The sequence below is a fragment of the Alligator mississippiensis genome, chromosome 9 (genome assembly GCF_030867095.1).
Source record: "Alligator mississippiensis isolate rAllMis1 chromosome 9, rAllMis1, whole genome shotgun sequence".
NCBI lineage: Eukaryota > Metazoa > Chordata > Crocodylia > Alligatoridae > Alligator > Alligator mississippiensis.
This window is the reverse complement of record NC_081832.1, coordinates 59,094,759-59,116,106: the sequence shown is the minus strand read 5'-3', so window position 1 is coordinate 59,116,106 and position 21,348 is coordinate 59,094,759. Positions and strand designations below refer to the sequence as shown.

General features: G+C 44.3%; 1 protein-coding gene across 2 annotated transcripts in view; it reads right to left on the bottom strand.

Moving 5' to 3' along the window:
* Positions 1-20,085, bottom strand: part of CCNJL (cyclin J like) — a 43,575-nt gene extending 23,490 nt beyond the window's left edge. Inside the window, exon 1 of one of the 2 annotated variants that reach the window (XM_019478570.2) lies at positions 20,003-20,085. In XM_019478570.2, the coding sequence (XP_019334115.1) occupies positions 20,003-20,080 (78 nt within the window). In that variant the 5' untranslated portion in view covers positions 20,081-20,085. Of the gene's footprint in view, positions 1-294; positions 427-20,002 lie in introns of those variants that run through there. The other variant, XM_019478571.2, reaches the window with a different exon arrangement.
* Between the last annotated feature and the right edge of the window lie 1,263 nt (positions 20,086-21,348).

The following is a 21,348-nucleotide window of genomic DNA, read 5'->3' as shown; positions in this document are numbered from 1 at the left end:
GCTTACGTTCATTGTCTAAGAAGAAATACAGAAAAATAAGCAGCATTAGGAGTGAGTTGTTGGAACCTCCCATTTAAAAATTATTTTTGCTGGGTCTTTTGATCCCAAGCAATTAAACATAACACCCCCCCCAAATACACACACATTTTGTTAGGGTAACATTTTCCATTTCAAGTCTTTCACACAAGTTCTACATTAGTGAAAGAGAAAAAAAAAAAACTCTTACGCATTTTCATTTTTAGTAGAAAACCAGATCATATAAATTTTTAACTACAACTTTGCAATCTATTTTACCATGACTTGTTCTGGCAAAATATGGTGAACATCAGGGTTACTTCGTTTTAAAAACCATGACATGTTTTCCTATTTTTGCACGACTGCAATGTAAGGAAAATAGAGGCTGGTATGCTGAAATCAGAACAGAATGCATGTTAGAAGGATCAATGGAACATGGTGCATCTCATTGTGATTTGTGATGATGTCTATGGACTTGTACCACCTTAAAAATATATTTTATGCTGGTATAGAAACATTTATAACAATTTAGTCTCCAAAATGTAAACAGTACAAGTAACATGCATAGCACATTTGCAGCACTAAAAAGATACCATTCTCTAAAGCCAAGGGTATCCATGTTCCTTTTATCCCTCCTGAAACCAGACATTCCTTGAAGAGGTTCAACTTATCAGAGGGAAATAGCAAGACAATTAGCCTCAGAGGGGTGCATATAGCTAGAAATCAAAGAGACTCCATAACGAAAAGCAGTTTACAAAAACAGCAAGCAGAGCACTGTTATGGATGATCGATTCCCATGCCTTTTAAAAAGAGGCGGAGAAAGACCACATTCCAGACTCAACAGCCGCATGCTGTGGACAAGCAAACAGCCCTTTGAAACCTGGGGCAGCCTTCCCTGGAGGATTATAAAAAAAGTCCTCCACCAGTAATGATTTATTAAAAAAGGGAAACAATGCAACATGTTTTTCCCCCCATTGTTTCATAGCCATAAAATACCCATCAAGTTGATTTTTCAATTGCTTTCTACCCTGGTATTTCAGTCAGTCTACGCAACCTACATCTGCAGGGCCAGAACAGAATCCAGTAAACTCCTGGTGCAAACACTTGGTTTCCAACAGCTTCACGCTAAATTTTTAGACCATTATACAAGTCAACCTGAACGCATTCCTACCTTCTGAAAAGTTTTATTACTTCTGGCAACTAAGGATTTCAAGATTCCTTCCTTCCCAAACAAACAAAAAAACCCCACTCAAACAAGGGCTCCCAGCAAGCATTTTGCCTATGAACTCTGAATAAGAACCTAACTTCCTATTTAAAAAACACTTCCATTTTGTAAATAATAGCAATGGATGCAAGAAACCAATAAAAGCTGAATTTTGAGAATCACAACTACACTGGCCAGAAAATCATCATGTCTAGACATTGCTGTTCAGGGGCAGAGAGTCAGTTGACTAAAGTACGAATACAGTGTTTCAAAGGAGAGCAATGATTCTCAAGCTGGGTCCCACAAAACCCCGAGGTGCCATGAGATTGCCACCATAAGCACCAAGGGTGCTGCAATGCCAGGACCACCGCCACGCAGTGAGATTGCCCTTGCGTCTCTTACCAGTTCAGCTCCAACATCTCTCCTGAGAAACGGCCACTGCATCAAGCAAGCAGGCATGCCGTTTCTACTATAGTTCTTCCTGGTTTGGCTCCAACACGCTTCCTAAGAACTGCAGCACATGGGATAGTTCCATCTGCTGTGTGCAACTCCAGGAGAGGCCATGCAGGGTCAGGCTGGGAAAGCTGCAGCAAGGACACATGCTCCTGCTGCAGGTGCTTCCTGACCTGGCTCTCCAGGAGATGCACAATGCAGGCAGTGGGGTGAATAAAACTGTAACAATATAATCAGTTAGTAACATGTTGATATTAAAGTTTATACTATAATATGCATATTATACTTGAATTATAATACATCTATTTAAATTACTTAAAGTTAGGCAACACTATTTTTAAAAGTTTTGGAGGGGTGCCTTGAGACCCATTGCTCTAACACAATGGATCCAAGAAAGCCAATCTCATTTTGGAAGTGTTAACTACCTCTATTAGGCCTTGTCTTCACAAAGAAGTTTTCCACAGAGTCCAAGGTGATTTTAAACCCCTGGTTGTACTGCTGTGGTCCTGACATAGGTACTTACACTGAAATGAGTGTACCTTTTTCAGCTTTTGCAAGAGGAGTCAAGCTAAACTAAAGAGCCATGTATTAGACAGAAACAAGAAGGACTATGCTTCTTTAAAGTACAGAAAATGTTAAGTACATAACTTGAGCAACTCACTCAAGTTATCTACAGGCTTGGGCAAGATAGTTGTGCTGTATACAGCGCTCAAGTTACCACACTGGGGCTGCTCTCACTATATTGTGTCACCAAGGGCATGTCTACTTAGGGAAACTGACTGGAATAATTATTGCAAAATAAGCTATATTGTATTAGCTACCTGTATGCATGCTCTTATTCTTCAAAAATACAGTGCCTTTTGCTAATTCTGTTTAATTCACTTACTTGTGCGCACAACTCCAGCTTAACTTACAGCACTTGACAAGCCAGCCAATTTCGGATAAAGAAAAAAACACCTAAGTTAAGCTTTTGTGTACAGGCAAGACTCTAGATAGAAGCCACATCTGCAATAAAATTTAAAGATTATGGAACTTCTTCAGTGCTGACTCTTGAAGCTGATCCACAAAAGTGCAGTGATCAATTAAAAGCCTGTCCATCTTGACTGCTAATCAAATATTTAATGCCTCATATTCTGCTATTATTGAGATGTGTTCAAAACATTTTTCAGAATTACCTGACTGCCTGAAGTTAGAAGTGTGATGGAAGTTTGACAGCAAACTAGAACTAAAGCAGAAACAACCTGGGGCTAATTCCTGGTCATAACTAGATCTCACAAAGCATACACAGCAAACCTAATATTTCTCTTCCCACCTCCATCCAATGTGTCAAATGTTGTTGCCTTGATTAACTACAGTTCCACTGTGCAGCCTTTATTTAGCTAAGTTTCTCTCCCCCCTCTCCCAACCTAAAAATAGTTGCATTTCCATTTTAGATTACCACATTTTAGGGGTAAGTTACCACAAGAAATGGCTAAACTTCATTTATGATTGGCCAGCAGTACCAAACTAGGACAAACAGTGCTGGTACTCTATGCCCTGCTATCACTGATAAGAGCAGAACATTAAAGAAATAAAAATACACAGCTTAGGTTGTCCAGTGCTTTGTATGAAGCAGCTGGCTATTGTTACTTAAGTTCTAGGTATGGCTGTAGATCATCATCAATGCATCTTTGCCAAGAACAAAAGGCATGTTCTTGCTCTGTGCAAACTAACAGATGACAATGAACCTACACAAGGGAGTTATAGGTTTAATATAGTACATCAAGGTAACACACCGGCCTTTACTGTGTGTTGCTTACCACATGTGTGAACATATTCTCCATCCCTGACACCCAGCAAAGACAGGGCTGTAATGTCTTCCAAAACTCCAACATTGGAAGGCAGGGGTTGGGACTGCCAGGATGCCAGAGCAGCCTCTGATGACTTGGGTGTGATAATGTTTAAATTCTATTTTACTACCATAGCACTGGGAGTCTAAGCCATGGGCCAGGACTTATATTAAATGCTCTGCAAACAGAACACAGATGCTGCAAGAAGTTTACAATACAAGTATTTTTCTGAGAGAGATGCTCAAAGAAGCAACGAGACCTTATTTATCACCATGATAAGACAGCAGTCTTGGTAGATACCAGCAGCATCACAACCCAGGAGCTTCAGGGAGAGATGTGAAAGAGGATAAAGCATGAGGCTTGTAAATATTTTCAAGCTGCTCCTCAAGTGGGAAAAAGTGCCTGTTCAGAAGCTGAACTAGTTAATGATGGAAGCTAGCATCAGGGACAACCCACCCCCCACCAGGAATTTGCAGTCCATTATTAAACAGGAATTAGAAGAGACCATGAAAGGCCTCAGAAGCAAGGCATGTAGTTTATATTTAATTCTATAGAAAAGGGAAAGCCAAAATAGATTCCAACAGAGGCAACATGGTCAAAGCAACGGACTGAGAAACTGATCTTTGCAGCTGAATTCTAGATGGCTAACAGCAGGATAAGAAACTTTTATCAAGGGTACAAAAGGATGTTGCAGTAACCAAGACAAAAGATTAGAGTCCAAATGGGAGAAGTTCATCTTTTGTTATCTATCTACACGGTGGCTTCTTATAAGTGTTATACAGAGAAAACGGCAGACTTAGATATAACTTGGATCCAGAGTGCGCCAAGGGAGCGCTGACACCAAAACAATGTGCAAAGTGTCAGTAGGATAGTGGTGTTGTCCCCAGGGAATAAGAAAGGCTAGAAGGGAAGGGCTCGAGAATTTACATCTTAAATCCAAGTTCTTTGTGGCTAAAGATGATGCTACACTTTCACAGACAAGGTTTACCTTAAATACATTCAAGAGGTTTTCCATAGAGAGTAGGTTATACTGACACTAGAACAGTTAATACCAGCACAGAGAGTAGGGACTTATGGCACCTGAGTTTACAACGAAGAAACGTACAGCAAGTCAAGGCAGGTGATTCAAGCAAAGTTACATTGATCAGAGTTCTAACTACTCTGAGAATTTTGGCTTAAAACAAAAAACAAACAAAACAAAAAATTAAAAAAAAAACAAACCCTAAAGGCCTTCATAGAAGAATTTCCTTCTTGTATGTTTCCGACATTTTGGGATACTTTTGCAATGCAATCGGGGTCCAGTTAAACTGAGAGGGGTGACTATATTAGGGAGTGGTAATAGCTAAGCCAGATTTGTCCATAAAAGTTGAAATATTCTCTATTGATGCGACTGGCCTGTGGAGTAGCACTCTCATATGTTGTTTCCATATATTCTTTGACCTAATGTTTTACATCTGTCCTGGCAACTATGGGCATTTTCACATGTGTACCAGAGGTGGTGGGGGGAGGGGCAGCACTTTAATTAAAAAGGCTTAGAGCCCCTCTAAAGCACCTGCAACATCTTGTCATCTCACTTCAAAATGGCAGCAGGGCACTTTAACTAAAGCTCATTCAATGACATTTAGTTAAAATCACCTCCACCACCATTTCGAAGCACATGGATGCCGACACACAAGATGCAGAGGCTGGGCTAGATCACACACCGATTAGCACACTCTAGCAATCTTGATTAATCAAGCAGGCTTGATTAATCAAGTCTGCTTTTACTGCACATCAGAGCAGCCTCCCTGCACATCTACAGGCACCCTTTGTTTGAGTTACTGTATACACGTGAAGCTACTGCCGCACTGAAATGCTAAAAGCAGCATCACATCTTGCTGAAGGTCAAAGGTGCTTTAGAAATAATTTAAATTAACATTGTTTAGCATATTCAGTGACACACACTCCCACTCAGAAAGATACAGAATACAAAGTGTTTAAGGGGCCAGAGACTAATCTTGAAATGCAAGAATATTGTCCGTCTGTAACCAACTAAAAAGCCATAGTCCTGATTAAGGCTGAGGACAATTTAGGACTCATCTACCAACTGAAGGATCTGACCTTTCAACGTAAATATTTGTAAGTGATGCTAAAGAGGACAAATCTTCCTTGGTAATCACATCTGAAAAGACATCCAGGCATTCATTCATCGGACACAAACCATCATGAAGTGACTTGACTGTTTTACTTAACACCATCCATCATCTTCATTAGATAGAAAGGATTTCATCTGACTCCCATCAAAGTTTTTTAAAATGGAGCTCTAACTGACCTAGGCAAATGCACTTCGGAATTGATCCTAGATCATAAGTTGAAAATACCACCAGAAGTTTAACCATTGAAGTTCAGAGCTACAATCTGAAATGTGGCAGAACTGGATTTGCTTTTCACCAGCATCAATTTCTTGCTTATTAAACTTGATTTAATTTGAAAGAATCATTCTCTTAAAAAGGGACGGGAGGGGAGGGAGGGGGGCAACAAAATGTATTTCTATAGTGAGCTGGCACCATACAAGTTTGGTCAGTTGTGACACCATTAAGAAGATCTTTCTCCTCTTCTAAAAGAGGAGAGATATATGGATTGGTAATTCTTAAATGACAAAGGATTTATTTCAATAGAGACATCTGCTTTTCTTCTCAGGTAAATTTTCCTGGCCTATTCAACAATACAGATTTCCAGTGCTGAATTCCTTTTCCTTGCATCTTTTCCCAAAACCAAGTATGTATCTAACAGAACCAAATACCATCAAAAAATTAGCATCTAAAGTCATGTTATAATAGTAAATCATTATTCCAGAAATAAAGCAGAATTTGTTTAGAATGTGGGCAGTAATTCCAACCTGGAAAATACAACCACTGTATCTCAGAAACAAGAGTATCAAGAACTCTAGCTCACACTGCTGCTCAACTGGTGGCCCATGAGGGGTTAACGTGCTGTTCCCCTATTGCTCTGGCTGCTGCAGCTGCTGTCTGTAGGCTCTCCCTCCCTTCCTCAGTTTCTACCTCCTACTCCTGTCCTAGGGGGCAGGCCACTCTGCTAGGGAAGCCCAGGATACAGCAGCTGCAGGTGGTGATGGTGGTAGGGGTTGTGACCTGTGGGCCCATGGGTTGTGCTTGTGTGGCTGCCAGCTGCTTAGAAGTTGAACAGGCCTGTTTGCCCTCAGAAAAATTTTGCTTTACTAAGTCTGGCTAAGCAGAGTAGGTGCTGAAATTGCACTTTACGTTAATGCATACTAGCTGTTACACTTCAAAATCCTAAAGTGTTTTTAGTTGAGATCACACTAACACCTTCAGATCCCACCATCATTTTTGTGGAGAGGCAAAAGGAATCCAACAGACAATGCAGCACTTCATAACTCACCCAGTGGTGATTGTTAGTGACAAAAAGATTTGGTTGTGAGCGGTTTAAACACACACACACACCCCCTCTTAAAAAAAAAAAAAAGTTGCAAAAGAAATTTCAAGTAGATTTCGAAGATGCTACTCCATCCAGTGGAAGATTAAAGTTGCACACGATGTAAGAGAGCCATATGATTGCTTAGAGCCCTGGTATGAAACTGGAGATAGGCCTGTTGAGAGCCCCTGCAATAGGGTCAAAGGAGAAAGGGTGATGTTGTGGTGGGAGTTTGCTGCAGAGCACCAAACCAGGATGAAATGGTGGATGAGGCTTTCTTCAAACAGCTGGTGGAAGTTTCCCAATCACAGACTGGTTCTTATGGGGGACTTCAATCACCCTGACATCTGCTGGGAAGGCAATAACAGCAGTGCGCAGACAAGCCAGGAAGTTTTTGGAGAGTGTTGGGGACAACTTCCTCGTACAAGTGCTGAAGCAGGCCAACCAAGGTTTGTGCTCTTCTTCCCTGTTTGAGCAGCAGGTCAAGAATTGGTGGGGAATTGTACGAGTAGATGGCAGCTTGGGCAGCAGTGACCATAAGATGATTGAGTTCAGGATCCTGAGGAAAGGAAGGATGGAAAGCAGCAGAATAAGGACCCTGGATTTCAGAAAACTAGACTCCAACTCCCTCAGGGAACTCTTTGGCAGGAGCCCCTGGGAAGGGGGAGCCGAGTCCAGGAGAGCTGGCTGTACTTTAAAGAAGCCTTACTGAAAGTGCAGGAACAAACCATCCTGATGCGCAGGAAGACTAGCAAGTATGGCAGAAGACCAGTTTGGCTTATCAGGGAATTCTTAAGTAAACCAAATCACAAAAAAGAAAGCATATAAGAAATGGAACAAATAACTAGGGACAAATATAAGAACATTGCTTGGGCATGAAGGGATGAAATCAGGAAGGCCAAGGAGCAATTGGAGTTGCAGCTAGCAAGGAATGTGAAGGTACAAGAAGGGTTTCTACAAGTATGTTGGTAGCAAGAGGAGGATCAGGAGAACTGTGGGTCCCTTACTGAATGGGGGAGGCATCTTTGTGACCAAAAAAAGACATTGAGCACTTCAGCCGTGCAACCAGATGCAGAAAAGGCTGAAGTGCTCAATGCCTTTTTTGCTTCAGTCTTTACAGGCAAAGTCAGCACCCAAACTACTGCACTTGGCAGCACAGTTTGAGGAAGAGGTGAGCAGCCCTCAGTAGTGAAAGGACAGGTTAGGGACTATTTACACAAGCTATATGCGTACAAGTCCATGGGGCCAGATGGGATGCACCCAAGGATGCTGAGGGAGTTGGCTGATGTGATTACAGAGCCACTGGCCATCACCTTTGAAAACTCATGGCAATTGGAAAAGGTCCAGGATGATAAGAAAAAAGGTAAACATAGTGCCCATATTTAAGAATGGGGAAAAGGAGCATCCAAGGAACTACATACCAGTAAGCCTCACCTCAGTCCCTCTAAAAATCATGGAGCAGATCCTCAAGAAATCCATCTCAAAGCACTTGGAGAAGGCAATTAGGAACGGTCAGCATAGATTCACCAGGGGCAAGTCATTAGGCTGGTTCTCCTGCAGCTTCTCTGGCTGTGCCTACCTCTCCCCAGGTGCAGGGAGACACAGGAGAAGTCCCCATGGCTGCCCTACCCAGCCCTATCCCTCACCCTGGCACCACACTCACCGGCTACAGTAGCAATGATTGAGGCCTCTGAGGGTTCGTGGCAGAGCCCCACCACACTTCACAGGGCAGTGAGGGGCAGCAGGAGCTGCCCCCCCCCCCCCAAGCACCCATGCAGCAGCTGCCCCATGGCGCAAGTGCAGCGCGGCTCAGCAGGGCCTTGCGCACTGTCTGGGAGCTGAGGCCGCTGGAGCTGAGCAGTGCCAGGCTCTGGGTGACTGCTGGAGCTGCCCCAGCTCCCAAACAGTGCACAGCACCCTGCTGAGCTGCGCTGCACCTATGAGATGCGACAGCTGCCATGCAGCTGCCAAGCAGGGGGAAGATGATCCTCACTGCCCCCTCCACTGTGCAGGGGGGTTCTGGTATGAGCCCCTAAAGGCCCCCCCGATCACCACTGCTGCAGCTGGGGAGTGTGGGGTTTTTTGTTTGTTTTAAAACATGCCAGGAGGCTGGGGCTAGGTGGGGGATAGGGCAAGGCAGGGCAGCCACGGGGACTTCTGTGTCTCCCCCAGCCCAGGGAGGGGCAGGAACAGCCGGAGGAGCTGTGGGAGAACCTGCAGCCGCCCAGCTGTGCCTGCCTCTCTCTAGCTGATATGAATCTCCAAGTCTCTCCAAATTGATTTGGATTCAGAGATACAGCAGCCGGATAGGGCCGAAGTCATGCCTGACCAACCTGATTGCTTTCCATGATGAGGTGACTAGCTCTGTGGATGCAGGGAAACCAGTGGATGTGGCATACCTTGATTTTAGCAAGGCTTTTGATACGGTCTCCCACAATAACCTTGCAGGCAATCTAAGGAAGTAGAGGCTGAATGAATGGACTAAGATGGTTAGAAAACTGGCTGGAGCATCAGGCTCAGAGGGTGGTAATCAATGGCTTGATGTCTAGTTGGCCAACAGTATTAAGTGAAGTGCTCCGGGGGTTGGTCCTGGGGCCGGTTTTGTTCAATGTGTTCATCAACAACTTGGAAGATGGTATAAAGCAGGGGTTGTCTTGACAAGTACTAGGGGTACTTGAGAAGGCCCTAGCGGGTACATGCAGGCAAGTGGGGATGGAGTGCCACCACACACCATTCCATGCTGCCGCTCCGGCACTGCCCACCCAGTCGGATGCGGGGAAAGCTTGCATGCAGCAGCTGCTGCCACTGTGTTCAGCCGCACACTGCCCCCTGGCCTCCGGGGGTACACTGATCCAAAAAGGTTGAAAACCCCTGGCAGAGTGCACCCTCAGCAAGTCTGCAGATAACACCAAGCTGGGGGGGAGTAATAGATATGCTGACAGGTAGGGCTATAATTCAGAGTGACTGAGACAAATTGGAAGACTGGGCCAAAAGGAATCTCATGAGGTTCAATAAGGACAACTGCAAAGTCCTGCACTTAGGATGGAACAATCCCGTGCACCAGTACAGACTGGGGGCCGACCGGCGGGGCAGCAGCTCTGCAGAAGAGGACCTGGGGGTTATAGTGGACAATAAGCTGAATATGAGCCAGCAGTGTGCCCTTGTTGCCAGGAAGGCTAATGGCATACTGGGCTGCATTGGTAGGCATGTTACCAGTAGATCAAGTGAAGTGATTCTTCCCCTCTGTTCAGCACTGGTGAGGCCATATCTGGAGTATTGTGTTCAGTTTTGGGCTCCCCCACTACAGAAAGGATGTGGACAAATTGGAGAGAGAGTCCAGCAGAAAGCAATAAAAATGGTGAAGGGGCTGGAGGACATGACTTACGAGGAAAGACTGAGGAAACTGGGCTTATTTAGTTTAGAGAGGAGGAGACTGAGAGGGGACTTAATAACAGCCTTCAACTACCTGAAGCAGGGTTTGAAAAAGGAAGACGCTAGACTGTTCTCAGCAATTGCAAAACAAGAAGCAATCGTCTCAAGTTGCAGCAGGGGAAGTTTAGGTTAGATATTAGGAAGAATTTTCTTACTACGAGGGTAATAAAAACACTGGAACAGGTTACCCAGGGAGGTGGTAGAAGCTCCATCCTTGGAGGCTTTCAAGACTTGGCTAGACAAAGCTTTGGCTGGGATGATCTACTTGGAGATGGTCCTGCTTTGAGCAGGGAGCTGGACTAGATGACCTTCTGAGGTCCCTTTTAACCCTAACTTTTTATGGTTTTTATTATCTAAAACTAGATGCAATTTATCACAGCCAGTTCCCAGGTAGGTTTGAAAGGTATTAATACAATGATTCTGCAATAATTTAAGTCCAGAAGCCAACACGAACCAATAAGTCTTCATTAGGTTTTTTCCCCTCTGGCCCTCTGTACTTGCTATTACAAATGAGGATAGAAGGTATGCACTGAGAACTGTGCAATGACAAATCTAGTAAAAGTAAGTAGTAGTCTACACCACATATACAAAACTGTTGTCAGTTAAGGAAAAAACATGCACCCATAAATAACAGGTAAGGAAACAGTTTGAGGAAAGAACCTTGAAAGTTCTTCTGCATAGTTTTATTTCACCCAGCACATCTCCCGTCTGGGAAAGAAAGTTCTAATTTTGTCTAATATTTAATTTCTGCATAGAGCATGAACACAAGAAATGTTCTGCCTTGGATTTAATTCCTTTTTGATAGACACTGTTTAAATAAAAAAGAATTTTTTTCAGAAGCAACTGGAGAACAACCACATGATCTTAGGCTTTTATTTCTGGGGGTGTGGAGTGAGAATTGGTCCATCTCTGGTTTTTGTTTTTTGCATCTAAAAAATTAGTTTCAGGACATTTTTCACTAGGCACACCATTTTCATGCTTACTTACAGAAAGCTCCACACAGCATGCCACCAAATGCAGAACAAAATTGCAAGCATGAAACTGATGGCATGCTATTTCCCACTGACACTAACAATCAACTTCTGCACAAATTGTAATAGTGTGCCTTTTAGTTACAAAAAGCATTTGTAGGAAGTATTTTAGGAAGTGTTTCTATTCTTAGACGGTTGGCAGCTGGGGCAGAAAGGTTAAGTGTCAGACACCACGTTTATGAAAAACTGGGTACTAAAGTACATCTGAGGCTTTGGGTTTTACTAGTCACAGCACAGATTATTGCAAACTCACTCCCATGAGAAGACTCAGAGAAATGACCACACTGACACTTTGGAGAGGACCACCAGTATTTGTTTGTTCAGACTACAGGAATGTACATAAAGATCTTACAACCAACCATGTTTTGCCCTCATCTGCAACAGGCCCCAGTTAAGGTTTCTGACTGTATCTGTTAGAAACTGAAGTGTCAAATGGACCGTTTAGGATACAGGGTTATGCAGATTTGGATTTAACCCCACTATTATCATTGAAGTGCTAGACTAAGAGGAACACAATGCTAACGGACCTTTTTTCAAAGAGGATATCAAAACGTAGCTCCCTTTTTGACCAATTTACAGCCAACACTCTCCCTCTCACTCCTCTTCAACACAGTCCAGCATGTAAAAAGCAAAGAAGTAGCTTGTACATAATTACAGGATGAGCAATTATGAACTTTTACCCAATTTATGAAGTGCTCCACTTGTGCATCAATGGAACTCCATGAAAATACCATTATATCCAGTGACACCCACACCCTCCAGTTTACAGGAATGGCAGAGACTTCCTCCCGAGGCACATACACAATGTGTCTTAAGTGGAATACACTAGAACTTCCCACTACATCTAACAACAAGCAAGTTTTAGAGCTAAAATTCTCTGGGAAATTTAGCTGAAGTTTAATATATTCTAGCTCAGGGGTGAGCAAAATACGGCCCGTGGGCCGGATCTAGCCTGCCAACTGACTGGATCCAGCTCGTGGCTGCCCCATGGTGCTCCACATAGGGCCAAGCCGCACCCGCTCCCACACAGGCAGTCCACACCATGCTCCTGCTGGCACCTGCAGGGCTGGACCCCAGCCAGCGCACCGCTCCTGGCAGGGATGTTTCCAGTGCAGCTACAGCCAGCCAGATGCTGCTCTGCTCCCCTCACCTCGTGGAAGCTTCCTCCCAGCCCGCCCAAAGGGGAGCAGAGCAGCACCCCACTAGCTGTAGCCCCACTGGGAACAGCTACACCAGAAGCTGAGCTCTGGCTGGGACCACGGCCAGCAGGGCTGTTCTGCTCCCATTGCCTCCAACTGCAGCTTCTGCTCCTGCTGTCCTGCTCCAGGAAGAGGAGAAGCTTCAGACAGGAGGCTCCCACCCAGCACATGGAGCTCTGGCTCTAGTTCCCAGATGCCTTCAAATTTATTGCTGCCCTGTAAAGTCTGAGTGTAGACATACCCTTACTGAGGCAGACTTTACAGGGCAGGGTGAGAATTTATACTCTATGAACCCTTAGCACAAGTGTGACCAAATGGGGAGCTCGTGAGTACCACTTAATTGGCTGACAAGGTTCCTTGGGTGAATTTGATATATTTATTAGACCAACCCAAATGGTTGGAGAATAGTTATTAACCAAGCTTTTGGGTTCAAAATCCCTTCGTCAGGCTAAGGAAGCTTCAGCAGTTGGTGTGTGCTCTTCCTGGATTTTCTCCATGGCATATGCCCCAGACGTGTCCTACACTGATGGGATTAGCAACAGGTGATCTTTTGCAGCTTAAGCTACTGCATCACCACCACACTATTAATTCAAGCATCCACAGCTTGGTATCATTAGCCCCATTTTACAAATGGGAGAACAGAGGCAAAGAAAGGCCATCCAGTAGCAAAGATATGAACAGAATCTATCTCCCTAGTTCCATGTCTACTGCTCTATACCCTATGTCACATCACCTCCCTATTAGTAAAAGTCTTTCAGAGCAGAGCTGCACCTTCAGGAGTTTTCTTTCCCTTCTTGCCTGCAGGGGAATGATGTTGCTGTATGATCTGGTTATGCTAATCCAGCCCACCACTGCAAAACCTTGCCAACCACTGAGCTAGAATAAAAGGCATCACAGACCCCATCTCATATATTCACACTATGCAGACAGGTATTCTACCCACTGAGTTCACTTTTCCAAGACATCTTCCTGAAACCATAGGCCCCATCATTTGAAATCTATAGCTAGTACAGACATTCCTAAATTTAGGGGGGGTTCTTTAGTAGCCCAACAATGCTAGACAAAAGAACAGTAAACAATCATTTGTGCCCTCCAGATCACAGTACTATGTATTCTAAATCTGAGGGAATACTTCATTTCTTTTGTGCTTAAAAATTCATTACTTAGTGTGTTCTACTTTAGTATTTTATAAAGCATTTCATCAAACCCTTGTATTCAAAAGTTCAGCAGCTAATCTGAGGAAGGATCAGAGAAAGAAGTGTGAAAATTGAAATTCCAAACCTGTGGAAATAAAAGGGGTCATGAATAACCATGTACTTAACCAGGACACCTGTTCCTTTCAGCACCATACACATGCTGCCATTTATAACATAAGCAAGTTGAAGCTAGCAATCAGTAACGCTATTGTCACCAACTTTCAAAAGCTACAGTTTTCAAAAGTGAACAGAATACGTTGCTGTTACTGGGCTGCCTGGCCCTTAAGGAGCCATGATATTACTAGTGCTCAGTTCTAGTGATGCCAACTTTCTTTTTACAACCGATTTACACCAGAGGCACATTAGAAGCAGCTGTTGACATCTTTCATGTCATCAAGAGAAGACAAGGAACAAAAATGTGGTGTTCCTCCTACATACTGGATCTCAGAAGCCCTCATCTAGTTTCTGCTTTTAAGACTTGGAGAAGTTACGCTGCTTTTTTACAATGCCGTAGTGCTACTGACATCCTCAGATAAAATAAGAACTCACACAGCTGTCTGGTTTACTGTTGTGAAGTCTGTGATGAGCTGGATTCCACTGTCTGTGTCAAGTAGCTATAATGTACTGATAAGTTACCTATCAAAATCAGCAGCAATTAAGTGACAAGAAGTAAAAGACTGGATTACAGAAGATACAAAGATGAAATTGTGAATTATTATAGTTGTGCTTAGTGATCTTGCATGACAGATGGCACAAGGAAAACCAATTATTAAGAGATTCAGGGGATATGTAAGGGGCACAGAAATATTCAGCAGGGAAGGAACAAGGGGAGTGTCTTCACTGAGGAATGGAGACCATAAACATGTTCTCTGCAGTAATAAAACAAGCTGTTAGAAGTAATGGGGTATCCTGTTATTAATCATGCTTATTACGGTAGTGCTTAATGGCCAACCAAGAAAGGGGCCCTTTTCAAACAGTAGGAGATGGTCCTGGCCCCAAAGAGCGTACAATACAAATAGATCGGACAGCTGCAGGGCAGGATGCCTGAAATGGATCCAGCACATAAGCAGAGTGAAAAAAGTGATTGCAGCAAACAGCATATTACCTCCACTCTGTGTTTACTTAGGATGAGATAAGCTGAATGGAAAGCAAAAATGAAGAGGAGAGATGGGGCAGCTGTGGAACAGCTTTTACCTAGAGGAAATTGCTCTTTCACAGATGCTGTTGCAACCTGAAAGGTGCAGAGCTGTTTGCTTTCAGTAGAAAGCATCAGCTCTGTCCACCTACCCACCTGGCTGAAAAGCCCACAGACCACTCATTGGCAAAGCAATTAAGACTGCCTTTGAAGGATTAAGTTACAATATAAACTCTTCAGGCTTCCATGCTCAATAAGCTTTGTGAAATTGAGCCCTGTGCTTACTGGCACTGCTTTGAGAAGCCAAGAAAGAGGTGAATAAAGGAGGAAATACAGGCAGAGTTGCTTAGTACTCATAAATTGTAGGAAATGTGCATATCCTGGAAGGAAGCAAACTTCACAAAATTGCAGGGGGAGGGGAAGGAGAGGTGGGGGGACTTTCAGTCTGTGCCTGAAACTTCTAAGACTTTACCTAGCTTATAAGTATAAAAAAAAAAAAAAAAAAAAAAAAAAAACAAAACCAAAAACCAAAAGTCACTTCATACATTCAGGGAAAAAAACCCAAAAAACTAATGCTATACTGTTCTAGAATATTTATTACAAACTAGTCAGAGGGGACCAGCAGACATTGAGGGAGTCCCTATTCTCCCGAGCACTACCAGGAGTGACTAGAAATAATGGTCACAAGCTGGCAGAGGGTAGATTCAGGCTAGACATCAGGAGGCGCCACTTCACTGTCAGGGCAGCTAGGATCTGGAACCAACTTTCAAGAAAAGTGGTGCTGGCTCCTACCCTGGGGGTCTTTTAGAGGAGGCTGGATGAACACCTTGCTGGGGTTGTTTGACCCCAGTACTCTTTCCTGCCATTGCAGGGGGTCAGACTTGATCTGCTCAGGTCCCTTCTGACCCTACCAGCTATGAATTAATGCTGGAGCAGAAATACATGTTTACACAGAACTAAAGCATCAGCATGCTGACAGGACAAAAAAACCTCTGATGCTGTAGGCTGGCCTCCTAGAATGCTCAGTGGAGGCCCCAAGTCACTGAAGCATCAACAGGCACCTGAGCACATACGCTCAACTTAGCTGGTCCTTCAGTCCTAAAGAACCACTGATAGAACAGGACAGAGTAGCAAAGGGAACACAAAAAACCTTCGGTATGCATTAGGAGTGTAGGTTGTAACCATGTTGGTCTAAGGACATAGACAAACAAGGTTCTTTGGGTAAATCTGATATCTTTTATTAAACTAACTCAAATTTGAGTTTGGATAAATCTGATATCTTTTATTAGACCAAGAGCCTTGTCTGGGCAGGCATTATGTTTTTTTGGTCTATCCAAGTGGTATTCCATGGCTCAATCTCACCCAATGCTAAGTACTGTGGCACTACCAAGAGATGCACTTATGCTTAAGTGTGGCTGGCTTCACTGCTTAAGAATGCTTCACTGTTTCATGGCATCAGGCCAGATCATTCTGCACCTTGCAGGATCAAGCCCTTCAAAGTATATACACTTCAGGGACACTGCTACTTAGCCAGCCATCTTGAAACACACTAACTCAAAAGTTAGTCCTTTCCTGTGTATTGTGACTTCCTCAGTGGAGGGAAGCTTTGTGCTATGGCACCTAATCTGCCCTGTAAGCTTTCAGGTGTACTACATTCAGCAGATGTCTGTCCTCAAGCACAAAGCAATTATTATATATCAGTAATGAACATATGGCATAGAATAACACCAGCTTTCAGAGCTCGTGTTGCGGTAGCTCAAGTAATTTTTTTTTTTGTGCAGTGTGATCATAAACAGGCCATGGTACCCTTAAAGGTTTCTTTTACGTTAAACAACTTAAAGGGAAGCTCAGATTTCATATTAAAAATTAACTATCTGCATCTGTCTTTTTTACTAAAGAGTTAAGACTCTATGGAAAAGTTCCTTTTAGAAATAAATGAGTGGCTTTTTTGGATAAAAAGGGGAATCTCTTCTACATAAAAGCAGGTATTACAAAATGGATATTTCTTTGAAAGTTATCTGCCTGCAAGTCCTGGATTAAATAAAACGCATTTCCCACTGCCTTCCTTCACTTAGTGAGGATCCTTTAGTTTCTTTGTCACACACAACTGCTTAGACCAAGATTTGTGTGTTCTTTAACCACTTGCACTGTAACTACACAGTGTCATACCACAATATTAGAAGTATTTAGTTGAGATTAAAAGAAAGAAGCTTTCTTATGGGGACAAGACTATCAACCTTACCTTTCCTACAGCACATCACCATATTTTCTAAGCACTAGTACCATCTAACAGTCTCTTCGAAAAGCCATAACAATTATGCTTTCCCCCCCTGCGCTACACTACTGTAGTAGACTCCCCATCATTAAAAGTTAGTTAAACATACCATATGCTTCTAGCTGCATACAGAAGTGGGTTCTTCCGAGGTCTCTAAACTATCATTTTGATTTCTCTTAAAATATGATGCTCATTTGTATTTTAAATTTGGGCTTTTCTACTTTTTTGTTATATATGAAGACACCCAAAAGTTTTGTGAAAATGCATGTGTATTTTTACCCTTAAATAGAAGGCCAACCAAGCATGAAAAGGTAAGAACTGATGCAAGGATCTTCTGGAGGTTGTCTCAAGATGTTCTACTGCAAGAGCTCACACTTTAAAACAGGGGTGGGCAAAATCTGGCCCACGGGGCCCCTAAAAAAAATTAGACAAAATTAATATTAATCTACCCCCGATGACTTGCCAAAACTCAGTAAGTGGCCCTCTGCCCAAAATAGTTGCCCACCCCTGCTTTAAAAAGGAAAAAGCAGGGACGGATGTCCTTTTCCAGCTGAAGATGCCATCAAAAGGATTAAAAAGACTTAAAACATTCTGGCTAATTCTTTTCTTTTTCAATATACTCATGCTCTTTACCATTTTATTCTTTCTGTCAGACAATTTTCCAAGCTAGTTAGGACCAGAACCTCAAATTTAAACAAACAAACAAACAAACAAACAAACAAACAAACAAACAAACAAACAAACAAACAAACAAACAAACAAACAAACAAACAAACAAACAAACAAACAAACAAACAAACAAACAAACAAACAAACAAACAAACAAACAAACAAACAAACAAACAAACAAACAAACAAACAAACAAACAAACAAACCCACCCCCAAGCAGAAAGCTCAAGCCTTCCTTATACATAGGCTAAGGTATCAAAGGGATCCAAACCCTTTAGTTTCAAATCTGTTCCCATCAGCCATTGTTACACATTTATTACACCTGAACAGTTATTAGTACTTTAGAGCAGCAGTTCTTGACCTTTTTTGCACCAGGACCCATTTGTAACTATTGATGACTAGTCCCAACCCAGTGCCCCTCATTTCCAACTTAGTGCCCCCAGGCCCCATCCCCCATGTGCAGGGCATAGGGTGGGTGTGTAGAGCAGGAGGGTCAGCAAGCAGCCCCTTGCAGGCTGGAACTCTGCCAGCCTCCAAAGGAAAAGCTATGGTTCTCCATGTTTTCCTCCTTTAAAAGGAGAAACCATTTTTAAAGTTTGTTCGTGACCCTTTCATATATTCTTGAGACCCACACGTTGAGAAACACTGCTCTGGAGTAACAGTATAAGCATGTCCCAAAAAGCAGGGTAAAATGCAGATTTGCTCCAACCACACAGAGCATGGAAGTATATGACAAAGAAAATATCCAGCCAGTAGAAGAGGTTACCAAGGCAAAGTGGGAATTTAAATGAAGAGCCTTCAGGTCAAATACCCATTTCAAGGGAGTCAGAAGTCTGAAAGTCTGTGTAATAAGACAGATAAATCTGCACTATTAGAAAATTAACCTTTTTCATTGAATAGCTGAGAGGAGGAAGAGAAACAGCTTCATAAACAGTTTTATATAAAATTACTTTTCTGAAGTATCCAGCACCTGAGAAACAGGCAGACCTGCCTCAGTGTGAGCACGTAGGAAGAAACACCCCAGTAGTAGAAGCCTGGTAAAATCACCTTACATAATTTATGGTTAAAAGTCTGTTGGCTTTAAGACAAAAGAAGTAGCGTGTCCAAAACGTTTCTACTCAGGACAGCACACAAAGAACAACAAACTCTCCCTGTGCCTGAAGGGTGTTTGTACCTGAAAGCTTGCAAAGAACAATTTTTTCCAGCTATTTAGCTGGTCCAATAAAAGGTAAATCACAACCACCCAAAGAACCTTATCTGATGTCCTTAGACCAACACAGCTACAACCAACAACCCTCTGTCCAAAGCGTTAACTTTGTTGGGGTAACAGCAGTAACTTGAAAAGGTGCCAAGTGCAAAAAGTTAATCTCTGCTGCGATCTCTCTTTCATGTTACCCAGCTAATTGCATTTAGGAGGTTCTTTAAAAAGTTGGAAGTCCACCTAAGGAAATGCAACAAATAAACAGATTGTGTTGTTTGCAGTTATTGCCAGTGCAAGTGCTTTAAAACATGATACTGGAGCACCGTTTGAGTGCATTTATCAATTTAGTTTAACATTGCAGGATGTGGGTGCCTCAGTCCCATCTTTTATCAAAACAGCCAAAATCAATCAGTGTTTGTACATTTGTCTCCCAACTCCTCCGCTGTCTGCCAAGAAACAAGGCTCTGCCGTTAACTTGCATCTCTCTCATTTATCTGTTTGAAAACAAACAGAGCTACTCCTTCAGACCCTCCAATCTGGTGATCTTGCACAGCACAGCACAGCACAGCACAGCACGGCACCGGCACCGGCACCGGCACCCTCGTTAGTTGATGCACTGACTCAGAAGTGGCTCGCCTTCATTAAAACTCCCCGAACAAAAGCAGGCAGAAATTTTTTTTACCAGCAAGTGCTTTTTACATATTGAGTTCGCATTAAACTGCTTGGATGGGACAGGGAGAGAGAGCAAAGTGTAACTTCTCCTTTACTGACCCGTAGCTTTCCTGCTTAAAAGCCTCGGGGCCAGCAGAAATACCATTTTTACCAGCGGAGCTGCTACAGGCAGCTTTTTTTTTTTTTTTGCTAAAGCAAGAGCACACAAAGGATGGCAAAAAAAGAGAGAGAAGGGAAAGCAAGAAGCTTTCCTCCAACCTTCATCCTCAGAGTCTGGTGGATGTCTGCTGCGAGCTCCCCTTTCCACCACTGCTCTTCCATGCTTTTTCTTCCCATCCAGACACCAGGGCTAGAAAAGAGAGAGGTGGAAGACAAAGTTACTCTGCCGGGAAGGCGGCGCTGCCGTCCCACGGGGCAGCTCTGGCAGCAGGGGCTGGGGAGAGGCCGGGCGAGACGTCCAGGGTCCCGGGCCCGCGGGCTTCCCCCACCTCGGCGCGCGGCGTTACCTGGCGGGACCCCCGGAGCGGCCCCGCGGGGCTCGGCCGCCTTTGTCCTACGGCCGCATCCCGCCGCCCGAGCCGGGCAGGCGCGGAGCCCCCGACGCTGCGCGGGGAAGGGGGTCAGGTGGGGACGAGCCGCCGCCGCCAACCGCCCGCTGAGCCGCCGCCGCTACAGCTCCCCGCGCGCTCCAGGGGCCGGCGCCCGGGGGAGGGGGAGCGCCCACCGGCCGCGCACTGCGCAGGCGCCCACGCGCCGCCCCCGGGGACGCCGGGAGTTGTAGTTCTCCCCCGGGGGCAGGCGGGGCGCTGCTTTATGCAACTATCCCTTGGGGGTGATTGACCTGTTCTCCAATTGGGTCCAGCAAATGATTTGGGGGGTGCTGAGGGGGAGCTATGAAGAGCCTGAGTGCACCCCCCCCCGCACCCTTTCATGGCTTTCGTGATGAGATCCTTTAGTATAAGCCTGAAGGGGTCCTGGGAGGACTGGAGTGCCACCACACCAGCCAAAAGCCTGCATGCGTCCAGATTGAAGGCTGAGCTGCTTGGGCAGTCGCGTGACTCCGGGGGCTGGTGCTTTATCCCGAGAGCAGGCCACACTGCGGCTTGCCGGGGCAGGGAAGCTACGGAGAAGGCCGGCGTGACAACGGGGATGGCTCAGTCTCCAGGGAGCACGCTTGGCTGCCCCCCCTGCGGAGCCGGCTGAGGAATGGAAGTAGGAGGTAACCTGGGCGACGCGGAGCCCACCCGACTCATCCCCGGTAGGGCCCACGGTCATCCGTCAGATCAGAGCGTGCTGCTCGTGTGGGCTGGACTTCAGTTTGTAACCCCCAGGTGATGGCAGGCTCTAGCTTGCACCCCAAGCCTTCAGAACAAGCCCCTGCCATTCAAACTGAACCCAGCTGATAGCAGAAGTAGTTTAGCATGCTAAGGCTTGGCTGCTAGGGTGCTTATAGACATGCTCCAGGACTGGGGATGCTTTAATTGAAGCGGTTCTGGGAGCCACCCTAATCAAAGCTCCCAGAGGGTCTCGTGTATCAGCATCCCCGCGCTTAAAAATGGCAGTAGTGGTGCTTCGTCCAAAGCTTGTTGAATGAGCTTTAGATA